General features: G+C 41.8%; 1 protein-coding gene across 1 annotated transcript in view; it reads left to right on the top strand.

Annotated features, from left to right (window-relative positions):
• Positions 1 to 642: 642 nt before the first annotated feature.
• UBE2E3 (ubiquitin conjugating enzyme E2 E3) overlaps positions 643 to 23,090 on the top strand; it is a 55,418-nt gene continuing 32,970 nt past the window's right edge. The window contains exons 1-3 of the mRNA XM_030951837.1: positions 643 to 825; positions 2,100 to 2,302; positions 4,451 to 4,501. Coding sequence (XP_030807697.1) covers positions 679 to 825; positions 2,100 to 2,302; positions 4,451 to 4,501 — 401 coding nt within the window. The 5' untranslated portion in view covers positions 643 to 678. The remainder of the gene's footprint in view (positions 826 to 2,099; positions 2,303 to 4,450; positions 4,502 to 23,090) is intronic.

The following is a 23,090-nucleotide window of genomic DNA, read 5'->3' as shown; positions in this document are numbered from 1 at the left end:
TTCCTATGTGTGACAAAGTGCCAAGGGCAGGCGTTTGTGGCGGTGGGGTAAGAAACCACCACGGGTCCCGTACCTGCGTGTGCCTGCCCCGACACGGGGCGCAAAGCACGGGCCGAGCCGTGTGAGGCGTGAGGCCGGCGAGGCCGAGGGCTCGGGAGACCGCACGTCCCCCCGGCATCGCTGTTGCTGGGCACCGGCCCGGCGAGTCCCGCGGCGGCCCGGAGGCTGGAGCGCCTCGGGAGCCGGGCTCTGCTGACGGCTGCGGGTGACGCCGGGCCGGGTGGAGCGGCCATCGAGGGGCGATCCCACCCCCCCGTTCCCGGGCCGCCGCTTTGTCCTTGCCCGGCCCGGAGCACGCGCGCCCCCGGCCGCGGCGGGAGCGCGCCTGCGCGCACCCCGACGGCCGGCAGGCGGGAGCGAGCGCCCCCTCTCCCCTCCCCCGCTCGCCGGGAGCTCCGCCGGCGGCCGCGGGCGGGCGGGGGAGCCCGGGCGGGGCGGGGAGAGCCCGGGGGCGGCCGGGCCCCTCCCCGCCTCCGCTCCGCGGCGCGCTCCCGCCGCCCCCCGCCCCGGCCCCCGGCCCGCCGCGGGAGCCCGCGCCGCAGAGCGGGGCCCGCCAGCGCCACCCGCCGGCCGCGGGGCCGCACCGCGCCTCCCCCGTCCCCCCTGCTCCGGCTCTCAATGTTCCACACTGCCCGGCCACAGAGCCGCCGCCGCCGCCGTAGAGCCCCCCGGCCGCCTCCGTCCCCTCCTCGGGCGCCGCGGGCCCGGCCCGGCCCCCGCCATCCCGCCCCTCCGACCCAGCAGCGGGACAGGACGCCGGCGAAGGTAAGGGAGCGGCGGGCGAGGCGGCCGCCGCGGCGGCTGGGCGAGCGCGGTGGGGGAGGCGGGGAGGAGGCGGGGGGGCTGGTAGAGGAGCTTTGTTCTTGTTTTCGGCGCTCGCTGCCTGGCGGCGGCCGGGGACGCGGGGCCGGCCCGAGTTCACGCCTCACTTGGTGCACACGCACGGTGCGGAGCGGGGCCGGGCGAGCCGCCGCCGCCGCCCGCCGAGCCGAGGCGAGCCGAGGCGGGCTGGCGCTCCCCACAAAGCGCGGCCGGGCGGCCGCCTGGATCCAGCCCTGCCGCAGCTCCCGCCGCTCCTCCTCGGGCCCCCCCGGCCGCCGGGGCAGCCCCCTCCTTCTTCCCCCCCCCCTCCGCCTTTCCCGATCGGCGGAAAAATGTCGGTCTGCCTGGCGGAGCTGCGCGGGGAGCGGCGGCGGGGAGAGCTGTGCAGAAGGTGCAGTTTGAATTATGCTTCTTCCCCCTCCGGCAGCTCTGTGGTGGCCAAATGCAGTTCTCGCTGCTGGCCATGTAAATAACCGGGGCTGCTGGTACCCCAGTGGCTTTAAATGCGTCGCGGGGCTTTTCCCCTTACTAAAAAAAGCCCTACCACCAATAAAAAAACCAAACCTCGTTCCCCCCGTGCCAGCCCTTTAAATGCTTAGAGCAAGTGTACATTTCCATCTGAAATCAACCCAAGTGTTACTGGCAGTGTATTTTCTCGGAGAGAGGGGAAGAGGGGGGATCTGGCGTTTGGACCCAATAAAATGCTCTGCTCCAGTGTAAATATTTACAGGTTATTAGTGACTTTTTAAAAAACATTTTCAGTGAGGTCTGTTATTTACAGTGTGTCATAAGTTATTAATGTTCATTGCCTAAGTACCCTGCTAAATCTGTCTCATGCCTTAGAACAAAGTCGACAATTGGCATATTGTTTAAAGTATGAAAAAAATGTGAGTGGGTTTAAAAATTGGAAATATCTGTATTTTCAGAAATGTAAATATTGCTTTGTAGCTGTCAAACTCCAGTCCTCGGGCATGAGACAAGGAAGTATATTTTGATAAATTTCTCACTGAAACTGACTTGTCACCTATACAAAGTTTTCTGGAACTTGGGGAATGCCAAGAGAGAGTCCTGCCTGTTGTATGAACTCTCCCTCTCGCCTTCCCCAAAAAAGTTCTGCATGATGTCCAGTGGTAGGCAGAGGTCAGTGGAGCTTGGGGAATGACAAGAGAGAGTCCTTCCTTGTGTATTAACTCTGCCTCTTTTCTGTCCCCAAAAAGTTCCCCACGATGTCCAGTGATAGACAGAGGTCAGACGATGAAAGTCCAAGTACTAGCAGTGGTAGTTCAGATGCCGATCAGAGGGATCCACCTGCACCTGAACCTGAAGAGCAAGAAGAACGAAAACCCTCTGCCACCCAGCAGAAGAAGAACACCAAACTATCCAGCAAAACTACTGCTAAGCTATCTACTAGTGCAAAAAGGTAAAGGAGGGAGTGAAACATCCTGCAGTATTTTTGCACAGTATTTGGAGTCACAGTACTTGCGCTGCGCTTATCAGGGCAGAGGCAGTCTTCTTGTAAAGCTGTGTGGAAGGGAGTGGACAATCAACTTGGGTAGTTGACAGGAGCCTGCTAAGCAATGTTTTAATTAATCCAAATCTTGTTGGAGTAACAGTTACACAGAATGGTCCTATGTCTTTTGAAGAGTTGGTGCAGAACTTGGTAACTTACAGGCTGACTGGGAGGGGGGCACCTGGATATGTTTTGTATTCGAAAAAATGTGCGAGAGGGCTTTGGCGCTTTTTTTCTGAGTTAGGTTTCCATGCCTGATTGGTATAGGGTGGAGTCCTCCTGGAGTATTTTATTATGGTTGGTAGACTGATGACAGGCAATGCTGTCTAATTAAAGAAGTCATAAAACCCCAGTGGCTTCTCTGGGTCTTATGAGAGCTTTTCATGATGATGCACAGGAGAGCCTTACGCACCTTGAAGGAATGGGTTCATTCTGGCATTCTCCTGGGAGAAACTTACGTGAATTTTCTCCCTTAGGATCTGTGGATTTAAACTGTGATGTTCTACAGGTAGCCTCTACCTTTAAGTATGAGAATCTTCAGAAACCTTGTTTAGTTATATTGGTTGCACTTTCATTTGCATGTAAGTTTATTGGCAGTCTGGCTCTCAAGATGTGTACTCTGGTAATTTTCTCAAAGATCAACTGTGTGAAATACTCAAACTTTAAATTCTTTAATTCCAGCTGTCTTTGGAGATGAAACATAACTTTCCAGTCCTTTCCCTGGAGTTGCTTTTCTTTGAAAACATTTACAAGTATCCTGTAGCAAGAAAAGTTGTAAAATAGCTGTAGTAGCTTCAAATTTTGCTTATTCAGCATGACTGTTGTAGTTCTTTTACAAACACTTTAGTGATTTTGTATTGGACTCAAACTTAGTAAATTCTTTTTGAAATATGTTAAAATTGTTGCAGAGAATGGCTGCATGGCTTTGATGACTTTTGAGCTTGTTAAAGAAACCCTTTGAAATAGGACTGGCTAAAGAGGAAAAAGTTTTGCAACTACTATGTAGCACTTCTAATTTGTTGTTACTTGTCTTTATTTGACAAGCCTAGGATACAGGTTTTTGACACTGTTTTCCCATATTGTCTTCATTTCATTTAATTGTTTCAAGTCTAATTCCAAGCATCTCAGATAGTTCGGTAGGGTGACTGAACTTATTGGTATTAATGCAATGACATCCAGAGCAGTTTCTGTTAGCTAATCTTTTAACACCTGCTATTTGCATGAAATTCACAGTATTGCTCTTAGGAGTCCTTTAGTGAAGAGAAATCTTGATCTTTTAAGAGGAGTTAACCATGTGTATTTTGAAATTGCACTTCTTATGTACCTGAATAAACTTAAATTGACAGGAAGTTTTCAGTACTCATTTTTCAGATCTTAACTCCATGTGAATGTTTGTAATAAAGTTATGCACATATTATTTCAAGTTATTGTATCAATTTTTATCACATAATACAGCTACTGTATAAGGTTGCAGGAGGAAAGGCAGCAGAAGGTATGGAGAGAAGCAAAGTTGTTCCAGAGAGATTATTCCAGTAACAGAGACAGCCTGGCAGATCTGCAAATCCACTTTTTAAACACACTGCAAAGTAATAGGTAAAATATTGTGAAAAGAGTGTGTCTGCTGCCAGCACGGTTCATTTGAGCCTCAGTCACAGGTCCTGTAGCTCTGGTTTAAAGTCATTGTCAAATCTGCTTGTGGAGGCTCCCCCCAACCCCCGCCTCATTTGCATATTAGCTTGAAAAGAAAATCTCCCTGGTAAAAAGTGCTCGGATGTGAAAAAGAGTTACTTTCCTGAATAGTTGTGGGAAATTTCTACCCAGCTCAGCTGTAAGCGTTCTGTTTACATGCAGCGTGGAGCAGGAAAAAAGCTGCAAAGTTTCTCAGCTGTGGGATTTGGGTTATGCCTCTGAGAACAAAGAGGAAGCAGCCATGTTAGCATTACTGAAGGCAAAGCCAATCTTGCATTTAACTGCATGGTGGTAGAGGGCAGTGTAATTCCCTGATTTATTCTATAGACTATCTCAAATGCTTTGTGTCTGTTCTCATTTCACCAACAGAATCCAGAAGGAGCTAGCTGAAATAACCCTTGATCCTCCTCCTAACTGCAGGTATGTAATGGCTTCTTAAATTGTGGTCGGTGGTAGGAAATTAATGTGCTCAGGTTAACAAAAGGCAAACTTTGCATTTATGACGGGTGACTGTTAGGCAGAAATTGCATACAGAGGATTGAACAAGCACACAAGGCATTTGAAACTGAAGTCTGATATTTTGTTTGCATGTTGGAAGTGTAGTCATTAGTGATTGATGTACACAGGGAAATCTGTTCAGTTTGTTGTTCATAGCTGGTCACTGCCTTGTGAAACATTAATTATATGAATGTCCAAATATGCTGAAGATTTCAACTTAATGTCTGCATGTAGTTTGAACTGGGTTTTTCAGTGCTGAGTTTCTAGAGTGATCTTTTCATTCTGAAGTATAGAACTGTATGTGATTTTTATATGCTTTCTCTTAGTATGTTGTTTAACAGGTAAACTGAACTATTGCCTCTAAATTTATGTGTCTGTTGGTCAAAGTTGTAGTCTCTTGATAAAGAATATTTCTAAGGAAGTTCCCAACTTGGGAGGCACTTCTGTTTGGTTTTAGAAAATGAAATTTTAAGCATGGAAGGCTGAGTGATTTAAAGTGATGGTTTGGAATTGAAGCACTTGATCTGTCGGGAAGTTAGATAGTAGCACAATTAGCCAATTTCTTTAAATCTTTTGCATGTTTTACTTTTGTTTAAAGGATACATAAAAATTCTCATTAGCTGTGAGCATCCAGTGTTCAGATTTGCAGTAAAGCTAACTTTAAATAATGTTGCTTTCATTTGAGGCATCTCTGTAAGATTTCTGACTGGAAGGTATCTTAATAACTCGTGTAACAGTGAGCCATGTGCATATTTTTAAAATTTGCTGGAAATGCTTTCTGATTCTGTGTTGGAATTGTTTGGCTTTTGAATAGTTGGTGGGTGTTTTGTGAATTTGATAAAATATGAGCCGTTCCTCTGTCTCACTAATCCATGAGTGCAGGGGCTAAACCAGAGCAGTGTTTTATTGAATTTGTGGTGAAGGCATCTTGTCCTGAGGACTGTGCTGTAGATTGCCTGTGGCAGTCTAATGTCTGATGTATTTGCATGTAGGGTCAGTGGCTCTGTTTGTTTAGGGTTTGGGGTTTGTGTTTTTGTTGGGGTTTTGTTTTTGTTTTGTTGGGTGGGGTTTTGTTTGTTTGTTTGTTGGGGTTTTTTTTTTTTTTTTTTTGTTGGTTTTTTTTTTTGTGGGGAGATGGGTTTGGTTTGGTTTTAAATAACTGCTTTAGATAACTTTAAATAAATTACTGGGATCTAGTTCTGTGTTGGTCCTGCACTTTATATTTGGACCATCAAAGGGGCATGGCAGAAGAGAAAGTATAAAATGAAATAGAACTCTGACGCTTTGCTTACAGTTGCCAAAAAGATAATTGTAGCAGTTTCGGGTACAGCAAGTTACAGCTTTTAGAAAGAGAAGCTTTCACACTCGGCAGCACTATCTGATACTTGGCTCCCTGGCAGACTGTGTTCCTCTCATATTAGCACAAGAGAGTATTGCAGAGCATTTTGCTTATGAGCTGGTACAGCCAGATGCCCAGGAATGATGTTGAGAATTATGAAAACCCCCCAATGTGTCTAAAATTATTCAAGTTTCTTTCCTACAGAGAGTAGGAAAAAAATGGGGCTTTTTTGCTATTGAGGAAGTCAATGCTTCTGTTCCCATAGGTATTTTTAAGAGGAATTTAGTGGATTTACTCAGTAAAAACTTTATGATGACTGCATTTTTACCTTTTGCAAAATAAAAAAAAGGTCTAAAGAGAAACAAGCTTCTGTAACAGGAGACCTGGGTTTTCATGATAAACAATTTGAACAGAGTTTCAGTGCCCTAAATATTTACTGTCCCATTGAAACTGACTTGTTAGAAGGTGGCTTTCTGGTACCAAGAAGTAAATGCAGCTGTGTGTTATGTGCAGAAACAGTGGCACTTTTACTTTCTTATAGGGTATAGTAGCACAGATTAGGCTACAGACGACACAGCAGGCTGATGAGACCTCTGCACTGCTCATCATGCACCAAGCAGCAGAATGCTACTTATTGCATTTCTTGTGAAAGAAAAAGAATTTGTAAAAAAAAAACCCCAAAACATTTAAAAGCCTGTATAATTTGCGCATATTTACATGTGCTTTAAAAATAAAAACCTGGTGTCTAAGTTCTCCCAAAACCACTTTTTCATGCACAGTTGTTTCTCTTCCAGTTCTAGAGCACAGTCTTACCATTTGCAGTCCACATATTGCAAACTTCACAAGAATACAACTGGCAACTAATGCTCTTGGATGCTGATAGTCCTGCTTACTCGTTACATAAGTAATGAAAAATTAGCAATTTTTAAAATGCAGTAATGGTATATATAAAATTTTAAATGTTACTTTAACAGGATACAGTACAAATACTAAAGTAAAAATATGTTGAGCTCTCTCATATCATGTTAAACATTGATATCTGCTGCCACTTCTCACCTGGCAATGCAACTGCCCAGAGTCACCCCATGGGAGTGACCCGAGGCTGATTTATCTACTTTAAGATGACACCGACTGGCTGCGCTGTGATTCTCATGCAAAAGAGATGTAGATTTCCTCAGCAGTTGTTTTTCCTGCAGTCACATCTATTACTGTGACATCTGCTTTATAAAAATGTCACAGCCCCAAGAAAGCCCTGTTCCTGGGTATGCTGAGCAGGTCTGGGCTGCACACTGACTTCTATTTTAGGCACTGGAATAGCAGAATGACAGACACAGTAAAACTGACTAAACAGTAGTTTTTTGCTTGCCTGTCTCAACAGATTGATTTCTGATTCTGTTAATTGGACAATGAACTGTTGAAAAAATCATGTTGCCATGTATCATGCTGTCATGTTTGTGAGCAGTGAATACGAGCTGCATCTCGGGGGTACGAACTGTAAAACTTAATATTTTCATGCTGATAGCTTTACTCTTTAACATACAGTAGTACTAAATTCCTGTGATTTTGGTGTGATTTTCAAGAAACATAAAGCATCAAAAGCAATAGAAGTTCAGTCTTAGGCCACTAAAGATGTTGGAGAAAAAATAGGTACTGCTTTCCACTTATGTTTTCTCCTGTTCAACAGAAAAGCCTGAAACATTACTGTCCAACATACACCATAGCACTAGGACACATAGGTGTGAACTGAGGACAGGAATCTGGTTCCTATTTTTCTTGCTTTTGCCATCTTAACTCAAAGCTGTGCTACTTGATGCAGTGTGCTGTATTTAATTTCTTTTGTGCTTTTAATAGCATAAAGCAAAGCTAAAAAGATCTTGGCCCTATTGCTCCTAGGCAGCTCAGTTTCAAACCATGGCCAAGCACTTATACACACTTCAAGGTGTGGAAGTGTGCCAAACCCCACTGTTACAGACTCTCAGGTAAATGCTGCAAAAGTTTTGCACATTGTGCATGGTAAATCTGGGCTGCAGAGATGCTCTTAAATAAGTTTGACATATCTGGAATAACTATTTCCAGCTCATAGCATAAAACTGTTTGGATCAGAGGTCACTGCTCTGTAGTTAAGGTTTTGTCTGAGGCTGCTGTTGAGACCTGCAGCTCAGGTGGAGCAGGGTGCTGCTGTCTCCAGCTCTCATTGTATTTCCTGGATTTTAGGGCTAGCACAAGTGGGGCTGTTCCCAGGGGTGCTGTGATTTATAGCAGCTTCCTTTAGCTGTTCCTGGCTGCCCTGCTGATCTACAATAACAAAAATGTGTATTCCTAGTTTTCTTTGCTTGCTCTTCCTCATTTCCATTCCTAAATTAAATATTGTTCTTCTCTGTGGAAAAGTTTTTGAAGTTCTATTTAATAACACTCATGTCAGCTTACTTTATAGTTTACAGCCCATTTACAACAAATCCACTTTAGCGTAAACTTTGCAGGAAATGAATGCAAACACCAAATTCAGTGTATCCACTCAGAGCTTAATTCATGTGGTTTAAAAAGTGGTGAGTTGAAATAGTGCATCTTTCCCAGGCAAGTGGGAGAATGTAAGTTTTTTATATCCTGTGCTGTAAATTGGCTTTAATCTCTTCTCTTTACTAAAGTGAAAATCAGATATTTGAAAGCAGATGGTTAAAAAGAAAAAAGTAAAGTGGAAAGGCCCAGCAAAACACATGCCTTGGAGCACTGGTCAGAGAAACAACTTGTTTTCTTTGTAGCTGCTGGGAAATAGGACTTAGTGCTAAGGGAGGGCTGCTTGGATCACCCCAAAAGCTCCCTGCTCTGTCTCATCCTCTAGCCAGTGAGTGCCTGACCTTATAGGTCTGTTGGAATGATTTTCCTTAATAGGGATTACAATATTGATTCCTATTTATTTTCAGGCCTTGTATGCTAATACATACTAATGTGATTTCTTGAGCAGTACTACAGAAGGTGGCAGTTGATGATTTTGCTGTTTGTAGCCTCTCCTAGACTTGCAAATAGGTTGATGGTTTATGAGTAGTTAGTTTTGAAATTATGTATATTAAAATAACACTCCAAAGTATGTGGACTAAGAACAAATGGAAGGAAGATGTGTAAGGGGTTTGTTTTAATACAGGATTTTTCTGCTTCCTAAGAACTGCATTTGTCCCTTTCATTACTGCCACATCTTGGGCTAATTCCACCCTGCAGAGTGTTGCCAACACCAGGGTCTGGAGTTTGACACAAAGAAGAATGCCTGCAAAACCCTGGCAGGCGAACGCTATTACTGCTTTGGTTATGGACCCATGAATCCAGATGTTTGTAACTGTTGGACTGTGCTTGTTATTCCATCAGTGTGGAGCACTGCAGTGTGTTTTTAAGGCAATATTGTGAAGGTATTCCTCAGACCAGCAATTTAAGCTCTTTCAGTTGAGCTGTCTGAAACAATGAGGAGCAATGAAAAATTGTGCTGGTGATGCAGGCTCGTCCACGTGCAGAGGTAGCACTGGATTTGAGCTAATGCAGCCTTCTGTTTGTGAGGAAGGTGCTGCAGCTAAGCTTGTAGAAGCATTCCTTTTGTTAACATACTCTGTCTGCAGTAAGGTTATAGGCAAATGTTTACTCTGCAAACAGTTGTGCCTGTTGAAGATGTTACTGCACAGCTGTGGTTTGCTCCAGTTCTGCCATGGAGGTGACTGCTTCAGTCAGAAAGTGAAGCAGATTCATGTGATTACTCTGTAATGCTCCCCAGGGAGGGGGGAAAAAAAAGGAAAAAAAATCATCCAACTTTGCTTAAATGGTTTAAATAGGTGATTCAAATGAACTCTGCTGGATTTTTCCTCTCTCCTCTCAGAGTAGGCATTGTTCACACAAAGCTTTTTGCCACACACACCAGGATATGAATAAGCCAATCCATTCCTTTGTCTCTCAAATATAGTAAGTTTCCATCTCCCCTTTGTCAAAACCAGGCATTCTGTTGCTTTTATGAAATCAGGAGGAGAAAGAATATATTGCATGCAGTCAAATAGCAGGCCTTTATACAGTAGCACAAGTGTGTGCCCCTCTTCCCATGTATATTTTTTTCTTCCACTCAAGCTGTTGACTTTCCAGATCAGTGTAAGTTTATTCTGTTGATTTCTTGTTGGGCAAATGTCTTCATAATACTAAATACTGAATTCCAGTTAAAAAAAAAAAAAAAAGTCAATTTTTCTGGTTTCTACCTCTGCAGTGAATACCCAGTTGTGAGCACTAAATGGTTCCCTATAGAAGAGCAGTTGATTAAGGTGTGTAAAAGATAGTTATGTTTAAGAGTATGTCCCCAAAAGCTTGTGTTGAAGCTGAATGGACAAAATTTTAAAAAATCACCCAAACTCTACTTGATAATGTATCTTGTGACACATTATGCTTTTTATTGTCTCTCCCTGCCCAGCACCGTCACCACTGAGTGCAGTAAATGCATTCTACAGCTGAAGTTTGCAGAATGGTTTCGAGAATACAACCCACAAGATTATTTCTAACACTTCCTTCCCTATACAGAAGTTTACAGTTAAGAAAATACAGTGAGGAGGGTTCATGGCTCCTCTCCAAACATATTTGAAGTAACTCTCGAATAGTGAAATTCTACTTGTTACGATTGCCCATATCTGATTTATCTAGAATTATTTCCCCTAAGCATTTTCTTCCCTTCTTCTTCTTCCTTCCTTTTTTCTAACCAGAAGACTATAGTCCAGGTCAGAGTAGGAAAGAGTGGTGTAATTTAGCACAGCAATCAGAAGTCTGGTGTTTTTGTATTACTGTCCAGTTGGAGAAGCAACCTTTATGTTACAAAGTAGCTTTTACCTTATTTGCTAGTAGTGAGTGAAACTGCTTAAGTAAGAGGGATGATGCAAATTTAGAAAGGCATTTCAGTAAAATATTTAAGTGTTAAGTAGAGCCAGACTGCACTGTTATTTAATATACTTTCATTTTAAAACTGCACTAGTGAAATATTGTGTATCTCCTGAACGTTTTGAATTGTGAGAATATTTAAATTACTTTCTCTTCAGTTGAGACTAGATGACAGATCTACTAACTCAAAATGCCTCAAGTTATGGGGATTTTTTTCCCCTCTGCTAGTATTGACCTCCTGCAAGCTATAAACCAAGGTTTTTTATCAGCCCCCACACAGTGAATTTCTCATGCAAGTATTATTCTCAGTGGCATAATTAAGAGAGGGTTATGCAACACAAATCAGCATGTCTACTCATGTAAGTTTTCATGCCTGCAGATTTGCAGGTTTGACACTTGTGTGAGCAGTGTCCACAGTACTGTCCTACCTGCTCTGAAACCTGCGTGTTAGTCCGAAGATTATATAGATACTTTGCTAGTTTTTAATAGCACTACTGTCAAAATGAAAAGAAAATAACATTTATGTTTTTCTACCTGCTTTAAATTTGCAGAAATGGTTCAAACACTTTCATTCAGCTACTGGTGTTAAAGAACTGATGCTCATTTTGTCTTATCTGGAAACAGTAAAAAAGCCTGACCAGTTTTTTAAACAATTCTTTCGCTATTAGTGCAAAAATTTGTGAAAATGCCAAGTAATGTGTCTTAGAGTATCTGCATTTTGGGCTTTTTGGATTTGTACAAAGGCCCTTCAGGCTCTGTGATAAAACTGACTAAAATATGCCATGTATATGTATAGTTCTTTCTTTTTACACTCAAGCTGTGCATTGCTCACCCCTGCCAGCTTGTCATACTTAGTTTGTGATCAATAGTATGTGTGGCAAGGCCCTAGCACTGAATGCTTCCCGCTCACACTGACTTGTCTCTGTGTATCAGTTTCTTTACTATTATAGACTTGGGAGACCTACTTCAAATTCAATTTAACAAAGTGCAAATGCAAGAGAATCAGCTAAACAGCATCAAACCCTTTATGTAAAATTACCTAATTCTTATAAAACTGATGTGGGGAGGTTTCCTGGAGCTGGTGTAACTCGGGTTTGCATAGATGTGGAACATTTTGAGAAGGTAATACACAGATCATTAAAAATACCTTGAGCATGTTTTCTGAGTTCAGGGCTGGGTAGGCAGGAGCAGGAATATCCAGCTGCTGTCTCAGACAGGGGCATGTGTACCATTAAGCTATCCAGGATCTGTGCTGTTCCTTTACATTGATGCCTTACTTTGAGCCAGTAACTGCTGGTGATAAATGAGTCCTAGCCTGCTTGCATTAATTTGGATTAATTTTCCCTCTGCAGAGAGTGCACTATACTGTTACCTAGTTCAGAACTGTGGCTGGAGCAGTTGTTAATTTTATAGCACTTACAGTAAAACAGACTGGCCGGACCTTTTAGGAACTCAGATACAAATTCAGTTGACAATGATTAAGCTACCATTGTAAGCATCACTATCAGAGACAAAGGAGGGGTAAGATTTTTTTTTTGATGAAACAGCAAAGTGACCTGTAGTTAGCAGTGAGTCACTTTCATGTTGGAAGAATCTGTAGAGGACCATCTGACGGTCCCTAGTAATTGATGTTTTCCTTATTGATGAGGATACTGCCCTAGAGCATATAAATACTGCCTTTGGAGTTAACAGTGGGGACCAAAGGGTTGTAGCACTTTGGAGGACAGGACTAGAATGCTAAGTGATGGGGGCAAATGTAGGAAATGACCTTAAAAATATTGTGTAATTTAATAATGAGAACCGCAAGGTACAGCGCTTTAGTAGGCATAAACAGCTGCACAAATCTGTGGGGGAAAAAAGACTGGATGAGGAGTTCTTCACTGTAGGTGTAGCCTCTTTGAGGATCATGTGCTTTGAAGAAAGAAGGAAAGAAAGGAAAAGATCTTCAGATATAGAAGAAAGTTGCTGCAAAGGAAATAAGGCAACTGTTGCTAGTCCAGAGTTGGTAGTTATGACAAGCAACTTCAATTGCCATAATGAAGACCTAATATCAATGCAGGAGGAGTACCTGGACATAAAGACAGCATGCAGAAGGTGGTGGGTCTGCATTGCCAGAGGTTTTTAAGAAACAAAGGACTGGCAGGAGCAGTTTATATACAGTTTTTTTCTATTTCAAGCAGGAAATAGACTAAGTGACCTCTTAAAGACCAGTTTGACCAAACTAGCATTAACACTGGATTTAAATTATAATGCTAAAGGAAAGCTTGTGGGAAGAGATTTTCATTTCATTTAAAACCTGTAATTTAGTCAGGGTTTTGTAGTATAATCATCCTGGAAGATATACAGGTGTTATGATTCCAAGCAACAGCAACAATTATTTAAAAAGTCATTGGAAGTGCACAGATTTTGTGCTCTTGTCAGTCAAAAAAAGCGAATGTCCTGTGATTTTTCTGCTGATTTACTATTCCCCTCTATCTGTCATCCCCCCAATTTTGGCTTTGTTTTAATTTTTATCTTACTTTAGTGGCACAAAGTTGTTACCTTCTGCTAACTAGAAATTAACTAGGCACATGTTCTCAGTTCTCCAAAAGTGTGTCACCTTTGTGAGAAGCAAATAGCACAGTAGATCTTGGATTTTGATGCTTCATACTTGTGCTGTGCTTGGGCGCTCTGTGCTTGTGTACTCTGTGGTTGTTCCACAGTCCCATGAGTATCTCTAACTGAGCTAAACAAAATCAAGGGGCATTTTTGTCCTTACGCAGAGGCAGTTTGCAGTAGCTGTGCAAGCACTAATGCATCTTGCCCAGCACCCCAAATGGATCAAGCACATCAGAAAGCAGTTGTGTAGTGCTGTCTGTGCCCATGGATCCTGTCTCGAGGCACCCTCTGGAATCAGAGCTCAGACAATTGTAGTGAAAATGTAAGCAGCCTGGCAGGTTTCCAGCTGATGAGTTAATGCTGCTATAAACTTGAGTAGTTCCTCTCTGAGGCATGCAGAAGGGTGCAGGAGCTGGGAAGGTAGCCAGCAAAGTCAGAGAACAGACGGCAAAGCTAAAGGCCAGCCTCAGGGATTCACAATGAATTGTCTTGGAGGTGAGTTCCTCCCTTGCCAGAAACTCTTCATGCAGCTTCAGTGGCAGGGTTGGAAATCAGTAAGAAAATTAAGGCTCTCATTCAGTGCAAAGCCAGCCTGTCTTTTGGGAGCTTGTTTAACATAGCTTGAGCAAAGGTAGCTGTGCCCAGCACTCAGGCCACCCTGTGACTGACTTAGCAGTACAGGTGCTGCAGAAAGCCAAGGGTTCTCAATCAATGCTGGCTCAGTTTGTTGAGCTTGAAGCTGCAGTGAGGTGGTTTAGGTTTGAACTCAGCTTATCACTTCACTCTGAAGCCTAGACATGGAAGTCACCAAAATGTGATAGAGTGAATCAGTAGAGCATCAGCTGATCGGATTACATTGGACAAATGAAACATTGGTGCTCTCCTTTCTGTAAGGGAAGGTTAGCAGCAGAAAGCTGGTATTGTTTGCAATTTCAGTAAAGCATTTATGCTGTAAATACTTTGAGCAGAGTGGATTTTAGAGGGTGTGGAAAGTGTTTCAATAGATCATTAGCTATGCAATAGGAGGGATGTTCAGCTGATGGTGGTTCTTGCTGTGAAGGCTGCTATTGTGGCAGACTGGGCAGGTTCCTCCCCAAATAAACCTTTTCTGACTAAGGACCTGTCTGCTGTGTCCCCACTGCCTGGGGTTTGCTAATACTTTAGCTGCTGTTTGTCCTTCTCCCTGGTATCCCAACATCAAAGGCTTCATCCATGCTGGAGGATCTGAGGGACAAGTGAGTGGCTCAGGGATGGTTAGCTGACACAGAGCTCTGTGTTGGCACTGTGCATCAGTGCTAGTTGTTCATAGATACCTAGGCCATATCTGTATCTACTTCATTAATAGCAGTGGCAAAAGCTGTAGTTGGACATTACAGATTTAGCAACATCTCCCTTTACAGACACCCTAAGGGCCAAAAGAACCAACATCCTTATGCAAATACCTGGTTTTCTGTTCAGAGCTTTGAATTTAGAAGGAAAATAATGAGTTTTGGCTTGATTTTTATAAAGCTAATGCAAGGAGAGGTCTTAAGAGACTAAAATCAACTTGCATTGAATACCCTAAATCTATATTCACATGGAAGCAAATCTAAGTGATCTCAGTTACGCAGCACAGCCTACTGCACATTAACCATTGCTCATATGATATTATGTTCTTATGCAAAAGGTAGAAATACTGTAGAACCTAAAATTCTACAAGCATGATTAAAAACATTAATCTGAGAGGGTGATCTTCACTTGGTAAACTATTTGAAGCACAGTCCATGGCTGAAAAAGTGTTTCTTGTCTGGAGTAGAAATTTTGTATGATACCCATACAAGTTTTATACAGCCAGGTAGTGCCTAGCTCCACCTTCCCCTTCTTTCACAGAGTCTTGGATAGCTGGAGTAGTATCAAGAGTTGCAGTAGTAACCTGGCTGCTGTGTCTTTTGAGTGTGATTTGCTTCTTCCTTTTTCTTTTGTAAACCAGAATTCCAGGTGGTGTACTTAGTTATACCAGAGCAAACACACCACAACTTGTTTTTTTCAAGAAAGAAACAAGTTTCTGAAGTGAAAGGGACATCATCAAAACAAGTAGTGATTTGTTTGATAATACAGAGTAGCAAGCCTTAAATAGATCCATATGTGGAGAAGTCGGTTACTTTCAAGGTTCTCTGAAAACAAATGCAGTGAAAGCATTTTACTTTCAAGTGTTTTGTTTGGTTTATTTTTCATGGTAATACTGCAGATTAGCGTTATTTAAAGTCTTTGTTTTCTGTTAGACCTGCTTGGGGTTTTTTGTTTTAGGAATAGAAGAAGCAAAGTAATTTCTTATCAGTTACAAAGCAAGCTAACAGTAGCAGCTCTCGATACTAAAACAGCTGTTGTAGGCTGAGCAGCATGTGGTTCTCCCAGATGTAAAGGGCATTCTGGCAAAATTCCTGTTCAGTGACCAGTGTGCCTTACTAGAAATTAGAGAAGGTGGGGTCAGAGATGGAGAAAATAGAGACTGATGTGAGCTGTACTACTCTGAGTAATGACTTTTAATCCTTCTGGATGCTGTTTATACTGTTTGCATTGCCTCTGAATTTCTCTGCAGGCTGTGCTTGATATTTTTGCTGTAGATGGCTGCTGCCTACTTTTCATTCAGGCAGGACTGTAAGAGAGATTTTGATAACTCTGGGTTTTTTTTCTGACAAATGCAAGTTGATGTGCTTAATTTTTCTTAACTCCAAGATTCTGACCTTGGAAAAATAAATATAAATAAAATCTCTTATCTGGATTGTCAGACTCAGCTGTGCTTGTACTCTTTTTGTTTTCAAACATGCAAGTAAGGAGACAGGAATGACTGTGAGCACACCTCTCCCCACACCTGAGATAAGCTGGATACCTCCCTGCTAAAATCATCCATCCAAGCTGGGCAGCTTTCCAGTAAAGATGACACGTGCCCACCAGTGTGATAGCAGCTGGTTCCAGGAGGTGGAAAGATAAGAGTGCTGTTTGAAAAAAATACACCAATAGAAATATCATTTGGGTTTTCTGCTTCTTGAAAGTGTGTGAAGAACAGGTAGTTATGAGAGACTGTATTGCCCAAGGTCTTAGTCCAAATGCATTTATGCCCAGAAGAGTTCCATGTTTGTTAACTTTGAAAGAGCCATTGGCTTTTGAAGCCTGAAAAAAAAACAAGGCAACTCTAAATTGTTCAAGTGACCAGTTCATGCAGTGCACTGAATGTTATTTCTGAAAGTAATTCTGTTGGCCTTTTTCTGCAGTTGGTTGCTGATCACAGACTGAGGGGTCAGTTCTGGTTAGTTTTGCAATAGATGCCATAAGCAATGAATGCTTGACGAGTGTCTGAGAGATGCTGTGCTGCATCTGCTTGTGCTTTCCATATGCAACTCTCTGTTCCCTTCAAAGTCATCTGGCAGAGTGCAAAGCACCATGAGTCATCCTGGCACTGCTGGAGTGTGTAACTACAGTCTCTTAGCTAGGTGCAAGCCAGAGCCTGGCTTTTATCCAGTTTGGATGCAGAGCGGGACACAGGAACACCCATTGTGCTGTTCTGTCTTAGGTGGGTGGATAAACTGCAGTATGAAATTGCACCAGCTGCATGTGTTCCCAAGAGGCTGAAACCTCTGTTAGGAGTGAGCATGTTCCTGGGGCACCCCAGCTCTGCCCCAGGAGCAGACTGAGCCAGGGCACCTCTTTCCCCTGCCGAGGAGCAGTGCTGGGCTCAGTGTGCTGGTGGTGCAGCCGTGCTCTGCTCGTAGCGTGGCTCCAGTGCCCGTGCTAACAGGCACTGCGCCTCTCAGTCTGTCAGTAGTTTCCCTGAGTTTTTTCCTAGCCTCTAAAGTTTAATGCTGGAGTCTGGATCACCACTGGAATAGAAATTTGGGGAAAAAGGTTTTCCTGAGGGAAGTTTGAAAGACAGAAGCTTTACTATAAAACCTTTCTATTCTCATTTTTGCAATCTGCAGTAAGTTGCTCCTGATAGCATTAATTCTTCTGGCAAGTAGAGTTAATTTAGGTATTAGTCTTCATGCTGCTGTATGAATTATAGATTTAATTATGGTCCAGGTGCTCAGAGCTTTGCCATTCTTCTATATGTTAAATATAAAGAAAAAGTCTGAGTAATTTTTTGGCTTACTGAATAAATGTAAACACTTGGAAACTGTGCCAAAGTATAAATAAATAGAGGATTTACTTCACAGAGAATGTTATTATCTACTCCAGGGTATTCTGCTTTATGGGGAGGATTAGTGCTTTGCATTATACTGGGACACACCTTTTTACAGCTATGAGTCTCTGTAGCAGAAGATTAAAAAGTTTTCCTGTAATTCCTTGTATTTCCAAATTTTCTTTTGCAATTACAGCTCATTGCTAGGGGCCAAAGGTTGATTTGAGTTAACATAGTCATAACAAGAAACACTCTCTGATTCCCTGGTAGGTGTAAATAAACAGCATATATGTAGTATTCCTCTTCTTCTGAGTTACTCAGTCTTGTCTGCCTGACAGTTTTGTCCATCCTTGAAAGTTCTCATACTGCAAAGCTACTTAAGTATGTTTGTTTCTTGTCCTAAATCAGATTTCCATCCTCTTTTCTCCTAACCTATAAGAAAATTTAATTTTTGATTGCAATTTAATTCCATGAAACTCTTTCCATAACTGTCTGTTCGCAATCAGGCTGGATACAAGATCTGTGAAAACCCCCTTTTTTTACTGAGATTTCATAGGATATTTGGGCAAGGGGCAAGTATGTTAAATAACTGGGACTTATTTCTCTTCATTCTTCTTTTGTGTCTACATTTTTAATTACCACCTTTCTGCTTTGTGGCCCTGAGTCAGAGGAAGCCCACCTGTCTCACCTTTTCCAGGAAACTGTGTGTGTTTAAATGCTTTTCTGAAGGGAATGTGAATTGGCCTTGTTTCAGCTGCTACGAAACATCACTTGACAGAGCCTGTGGGTATGCCTGCTGCAGTATTGGGGACAAAAAAAATTTAAGACTACTTCTTTAATATATTTCACTATTAGAATATGCCATTTATGGATGCAATAGTATGAAATTTTCAGATGAGGGTCAACTAATTTATTCTTGTAATTGTCCCCTTATACTCCTTCTAATTTGTGGGTCAGAAAAATGCGTGTCATGATTTCATTTTTCTTTTGGGCACTGCAGCTACCCTCAAGAGTCTGCTCTTCCTTAGACACAAATAACATATTTGACGCATCTCCTGAGGAAGCAGCCAAAAGTGCATGTTCTGACCTCGTCTTTAAGCCTTTCCATTTCCTTTACTCACACTTAATGAAGTTACTATTACAGCCATTAAAGATAATTGTGTAAAAGTAGATTATGTAATTATTGTAGTTGTACTGGTTTAGTATAAAGTCAAGTATTGATTCTGATTCTTTATTTTGGCCCAGTATGGAAATACTAGTTTGCTCTGATTGTTGGATTTGGAAGTCTGTGCTGGTTATTTGAAGTAGCTAGGGAGTTTGTTTCTGAGGAAATCTGAATGGTTTAAAGTGCTTTGATACTTTTATTTGAAAAAAGAAATGAATTTACATTGAAGAGACCCTGTTTTAACGTCTCAAAGTTTTTCCTCTGTTTCTTTGATGCTTAGTATAGGGGATCATTTACAAAGGCTTTGCCAGTATCCCTCAGGTCAGTTGTGATTCACTGGTATTGATGCTATGGAGAGCTGTGCAGTTGTCTTCTAGATATCACTGGTGTGAATGGACCTACAAGTGGGTTCTTACTTTTTGTAAGCTCTCTTGATGCACTGCACTTTTTGATTGGGGAAGCTACATATGCAATTTCTTTATTTGAATATACCTCTAATGTGGTCAAGTTTAGACTAAGATCTGGAAGTAAACTCTTCATAGGGATTTTCCTGTAACAGAGCCTAAATTTAGCCTTCTTTTATATGAGCATAATTTTAGATCTTGAAGAACCTACAGTTTGTGGGAGGTTAGTGAGTGAATGGGCTGGGGGCTGACCGTGTATAGGCTTTCAAGTCCTTTACTCAAGAAGGAAATGCAATTGATGTCAGCATGTTAATTTGATGGAGTACATTTATAGGAAGCTTTATATAGCTGTTGGGTGTTAACTTAAAACCATGTCTTCATTTGCTGCCTTTGTTTGTGTGCTGTGTCCTTAGGTTATTTAGTAAAACATCCAGTGAAACACTAGAAAAGCTCCTGGACTTTGCTATCAATGTTAAGGGTCTTCATGTCTTAAACAAAGCAGTCATTTTTCCTTATAGCAAAAGTATGATTTTGAGGAGTTACTTACTCTTCATGTGTAACTGTGTATTTTTATTTTAAAACTGAATTATATCAATTGGGCCTTTTCTGGATGTTGAAGTCAAATCAAGTCACTGTGACTTCTGGAAATAGAACTGCTACTGTACAAAATCCTTATTAGTATTAAAAAAACATTCAGAAAAACATTTCAAGTTTGTGCCCACACTCTTCAGATTCCCTTTGTTTCTGAAGGCCACTGTGGGTTTGACTGCTGTATTTCTGTGTCTGTGGTAGATCAGTGCATACAGTGGCGCAGTGCATGAGACGAGGTTGGCTTGGCACCGCTGAATTGTCATCAGTCCACTCTTGTTATTACTCATAAACTGTGCTTGGCCGTAAGCACACTAGAGATGCTCCCTGTTTAGTACTCAGGAACTCTTTCCTTGGAAATTGTGTGCCTTTTTAATGTGTCATGGCTCAATTATCACATTCATTTTGGCTGCCAAAATAGCCATATATATTGTCTAGCAAGTGACAGCCTGGGCCTTTATCTCTTTCTGGCTGTTTGCCAGCTGTTTAATTGCAGCCCTGTGTTTGCTGTGTGTCACATCTTATGGTCGTCTATTATACCCAGCTAAAACAATATTTTGAAAATATTTCAAATGTAAACTAATTCTGTGAGACTTTACATCCTGTTATTTACGTGATCTGCTAAGAATATAATGTAGGTCATTTTTCCCCCTACAAATACGAACATTTGTACCTCGGATCATCTTACGAATTTCCAGGGCCGAGAGAAGACAAGATGGGGATGCAGAAATGCTCTCTCATCCCCTTGAGAGATGTAATTAAAGCTGTACACTTGTCATGCAATTTTTCATTTGTAGTTTCTAAGACATTTTTAAAGCCAAATATTCTCTTTGTTCTGCCTTTAGAAAAGAGCAAGCATACAGGAACTGAGCTGAGATCTCAAAAGGAATAGCAAAGCCTGTGAGCCATATTTCTGCCCAAATGGATACTTTGGGTGAAGGTGATGTTGGGGTTTGTGTGAATGGTGTCTCACTGAGGCGGAGAATGGTGCAGGTGCTGTTTGCACACAGCACGTTTGGTTTGGCAGCCACCTGCTTTCCATCGGGAAACACCTAAGGCAGGGCTGGCTCTGGGTCCTGCCACCCCATCCCACCCCACCTGGGGGATGGAGCCACTCAGTGTGAAACCAGGATATGGGAGGGCTAAGCACTCCACAGCACTTAGGTGTGCAGGGAATCCTTGGGCTAAGTATGAGTCCAATTTTAGCTACCTCTCTTTGTACGGATTCTAATATCTTGCTCATTTTTTGCCTGAAGAGCTGTTATCTTGAGAGTTTCGGATCCTGGATGGATTCCTTTGTGGTGCAAAATGATTTAGCCTTAAGAGCAATGAAGGTACATTAGCTAACAATCTTGGCTATGTAGATTTTTTGGCAGAAACTTTGCTTTTCCACTGCTTTAAGAGGAAATCAGGATTTGTTCTATTGCTTCTTTAATAGGAAGAATAACTGTTTAACAAGAAAGACGTGATAAAAGTCTTGGTAAACAGCTTTGCAGTTCAGAGGAAGACAGAACAGAAGAGCACTTAAGAAAGATCCCATTTTTATACAAAGCACTAGATTTATAATTAAGTAGTAATGATTAACCTTAAAAAAAAGGAGAAAGAACAAGTTATCCTGTAGGCAGGATTAGACCTACAGGATTTTTTTCTTCTTAATTGGAGGGGAAAGGATCCCATCTATATATCTAGCATACTGGAAGAGGCTTGCTATTAAAATGGGCTTTTTTAAAAGGAAATAAATTTTTTAAGAGTGCTCCTAAACCATTTGAAAAATCCAATATTGTGTGAGGATAATGTACTCAAGCATGTGCATGTATGTTTTTTTCTGGTTCATCTGCTAAATTGTGGTAAATAACCCCCTTTTAGCATATCTTTTTGAGAAGCTGTCCTGTTACAAAGTGAGCATTCAAAGGTGTTTGGGGCAGCTGGAGTGAGAATGGTTATGGCAGTTCTGCTGTGCTGTCACTGCACGTCTCCTCAGGAAATGCATCAAAACAGTCACTAGTATAATTTTTTTTTGTAGCATGATCTGCATAATTCCAGTAGTTTATGATGTGACTAGTCTATCCAGTGTCAAAAAAAGACCACTTTGCTTGAGTTTCTGCTTGACAAAACTCCTCATTGTTCCATTAAGCTTTTGTGTAAGTGCTGTATTTAGCATGTTTTGCATGTGAATTTCTTATGTATCCCAAATCACTTTACTATCTGGTGAGTCTGAAGACATCATCAGCTGAGTTTTGTAGTACACAGATGAAGTGGGTGCTGCAGAAACCCTTCCTCTCTTCATGCTGCCTGGTTCGATAAGGCAGGTGTGCCTGTGTGCCATTGACACAGAGGTGTAGATTTTTACTTGATTTGTTAAGTTTTTGTTTCTGAAGAGAAGTTCCAACACTCAGTGAATAGATACCCTCTCATTGAAAAACACTTATGTGTTAGATGTGGTCATTGCAAACTAATGGTGGCTTTGGGGAAGTGAAGTTTCTCTACTATTTGAGATGTTCAAATATCCCTGGGAGATACTAGGAAGTTAAATCCCAGCAAGGCTTGCACAAAGCCCAGCTGGCAAAGCAATAATGCCAATTACTCGTTGTGGCTCAACATTCGCTATCTACTTGACAGTTTTGCTTGGATTTTCATGTCCCTAAGCTTGCTGTGCTTCCTGTTTCAAGTTCTGTTTCACATACTGCCTTCGTTCACCATTGGTGAACAAACGACTTTTTGCATCCTCTTCCTCTCCCATCTCCACAGGTGTGATTTCAGTAATTGGGACTAAACACTGGCCTTTCTTCAGTGGAATATTTCTTGTATAATCATAGCTACTTTCTTTGCAGATTAAAAAAACTAAAACCAACAAAAGAATGGAAAAAATGATACATCCTTGGCAGAAACATGCAGCATGTTCAGGGTTAAAGTAGACCAGGAAAAGGGACACTTCCCTTTCTTGCCAAATTAGCTTTGGTTTCTAAGATCCATCACGCTGGAATGCAGCCCTGAAATGCCAATTTTCTTGTAAGGAGGAAGCAGAGCCAATTGACTTAAACTTTTAGTTGCATCTGCTGGCAATTTCCACCAGAAGCTAATTACAGCTCACAGCTATCACCAGCAGATGACTGACTGGTTCCACCTCACAAAAAAAGAAGGTTTAAACCCACACAGGGGTTTCTTTTTCCTTGAAATTCTAAGACTGGGATAACATTTTTCAAGCAGTTATTGTAGACATACAAAGAGAAATCTTCAAAATTTAGGTAAATTATTTTATCATACAAATAATACTTCTAAGTCTTTCCAAAGATGGAAGTCATTTATTGGGCTTTGCACTGTATCCCAATATCATATCAACACTACACATTGTGTGTATTTCTAAATTGTGA

Source organism: Camarhynchus parvulus, chromosome 7 (assembly GCF_901933205.1).
Source record: "Camarhynchus parvulus chromosome 7, STF_HiC, whole genome shotgun sequence".
Lineage (NCBI taxonomy): Eukaryota > Metazoa > Chordata > Aves > Passeriformes > Thraupidae > Camarhynchus > Camarhynchus parvulus.
Note: the sequence above shows the minus strand (reverse complement) of the source record. Positions and strands in the feature narration are given on the sequence as shown.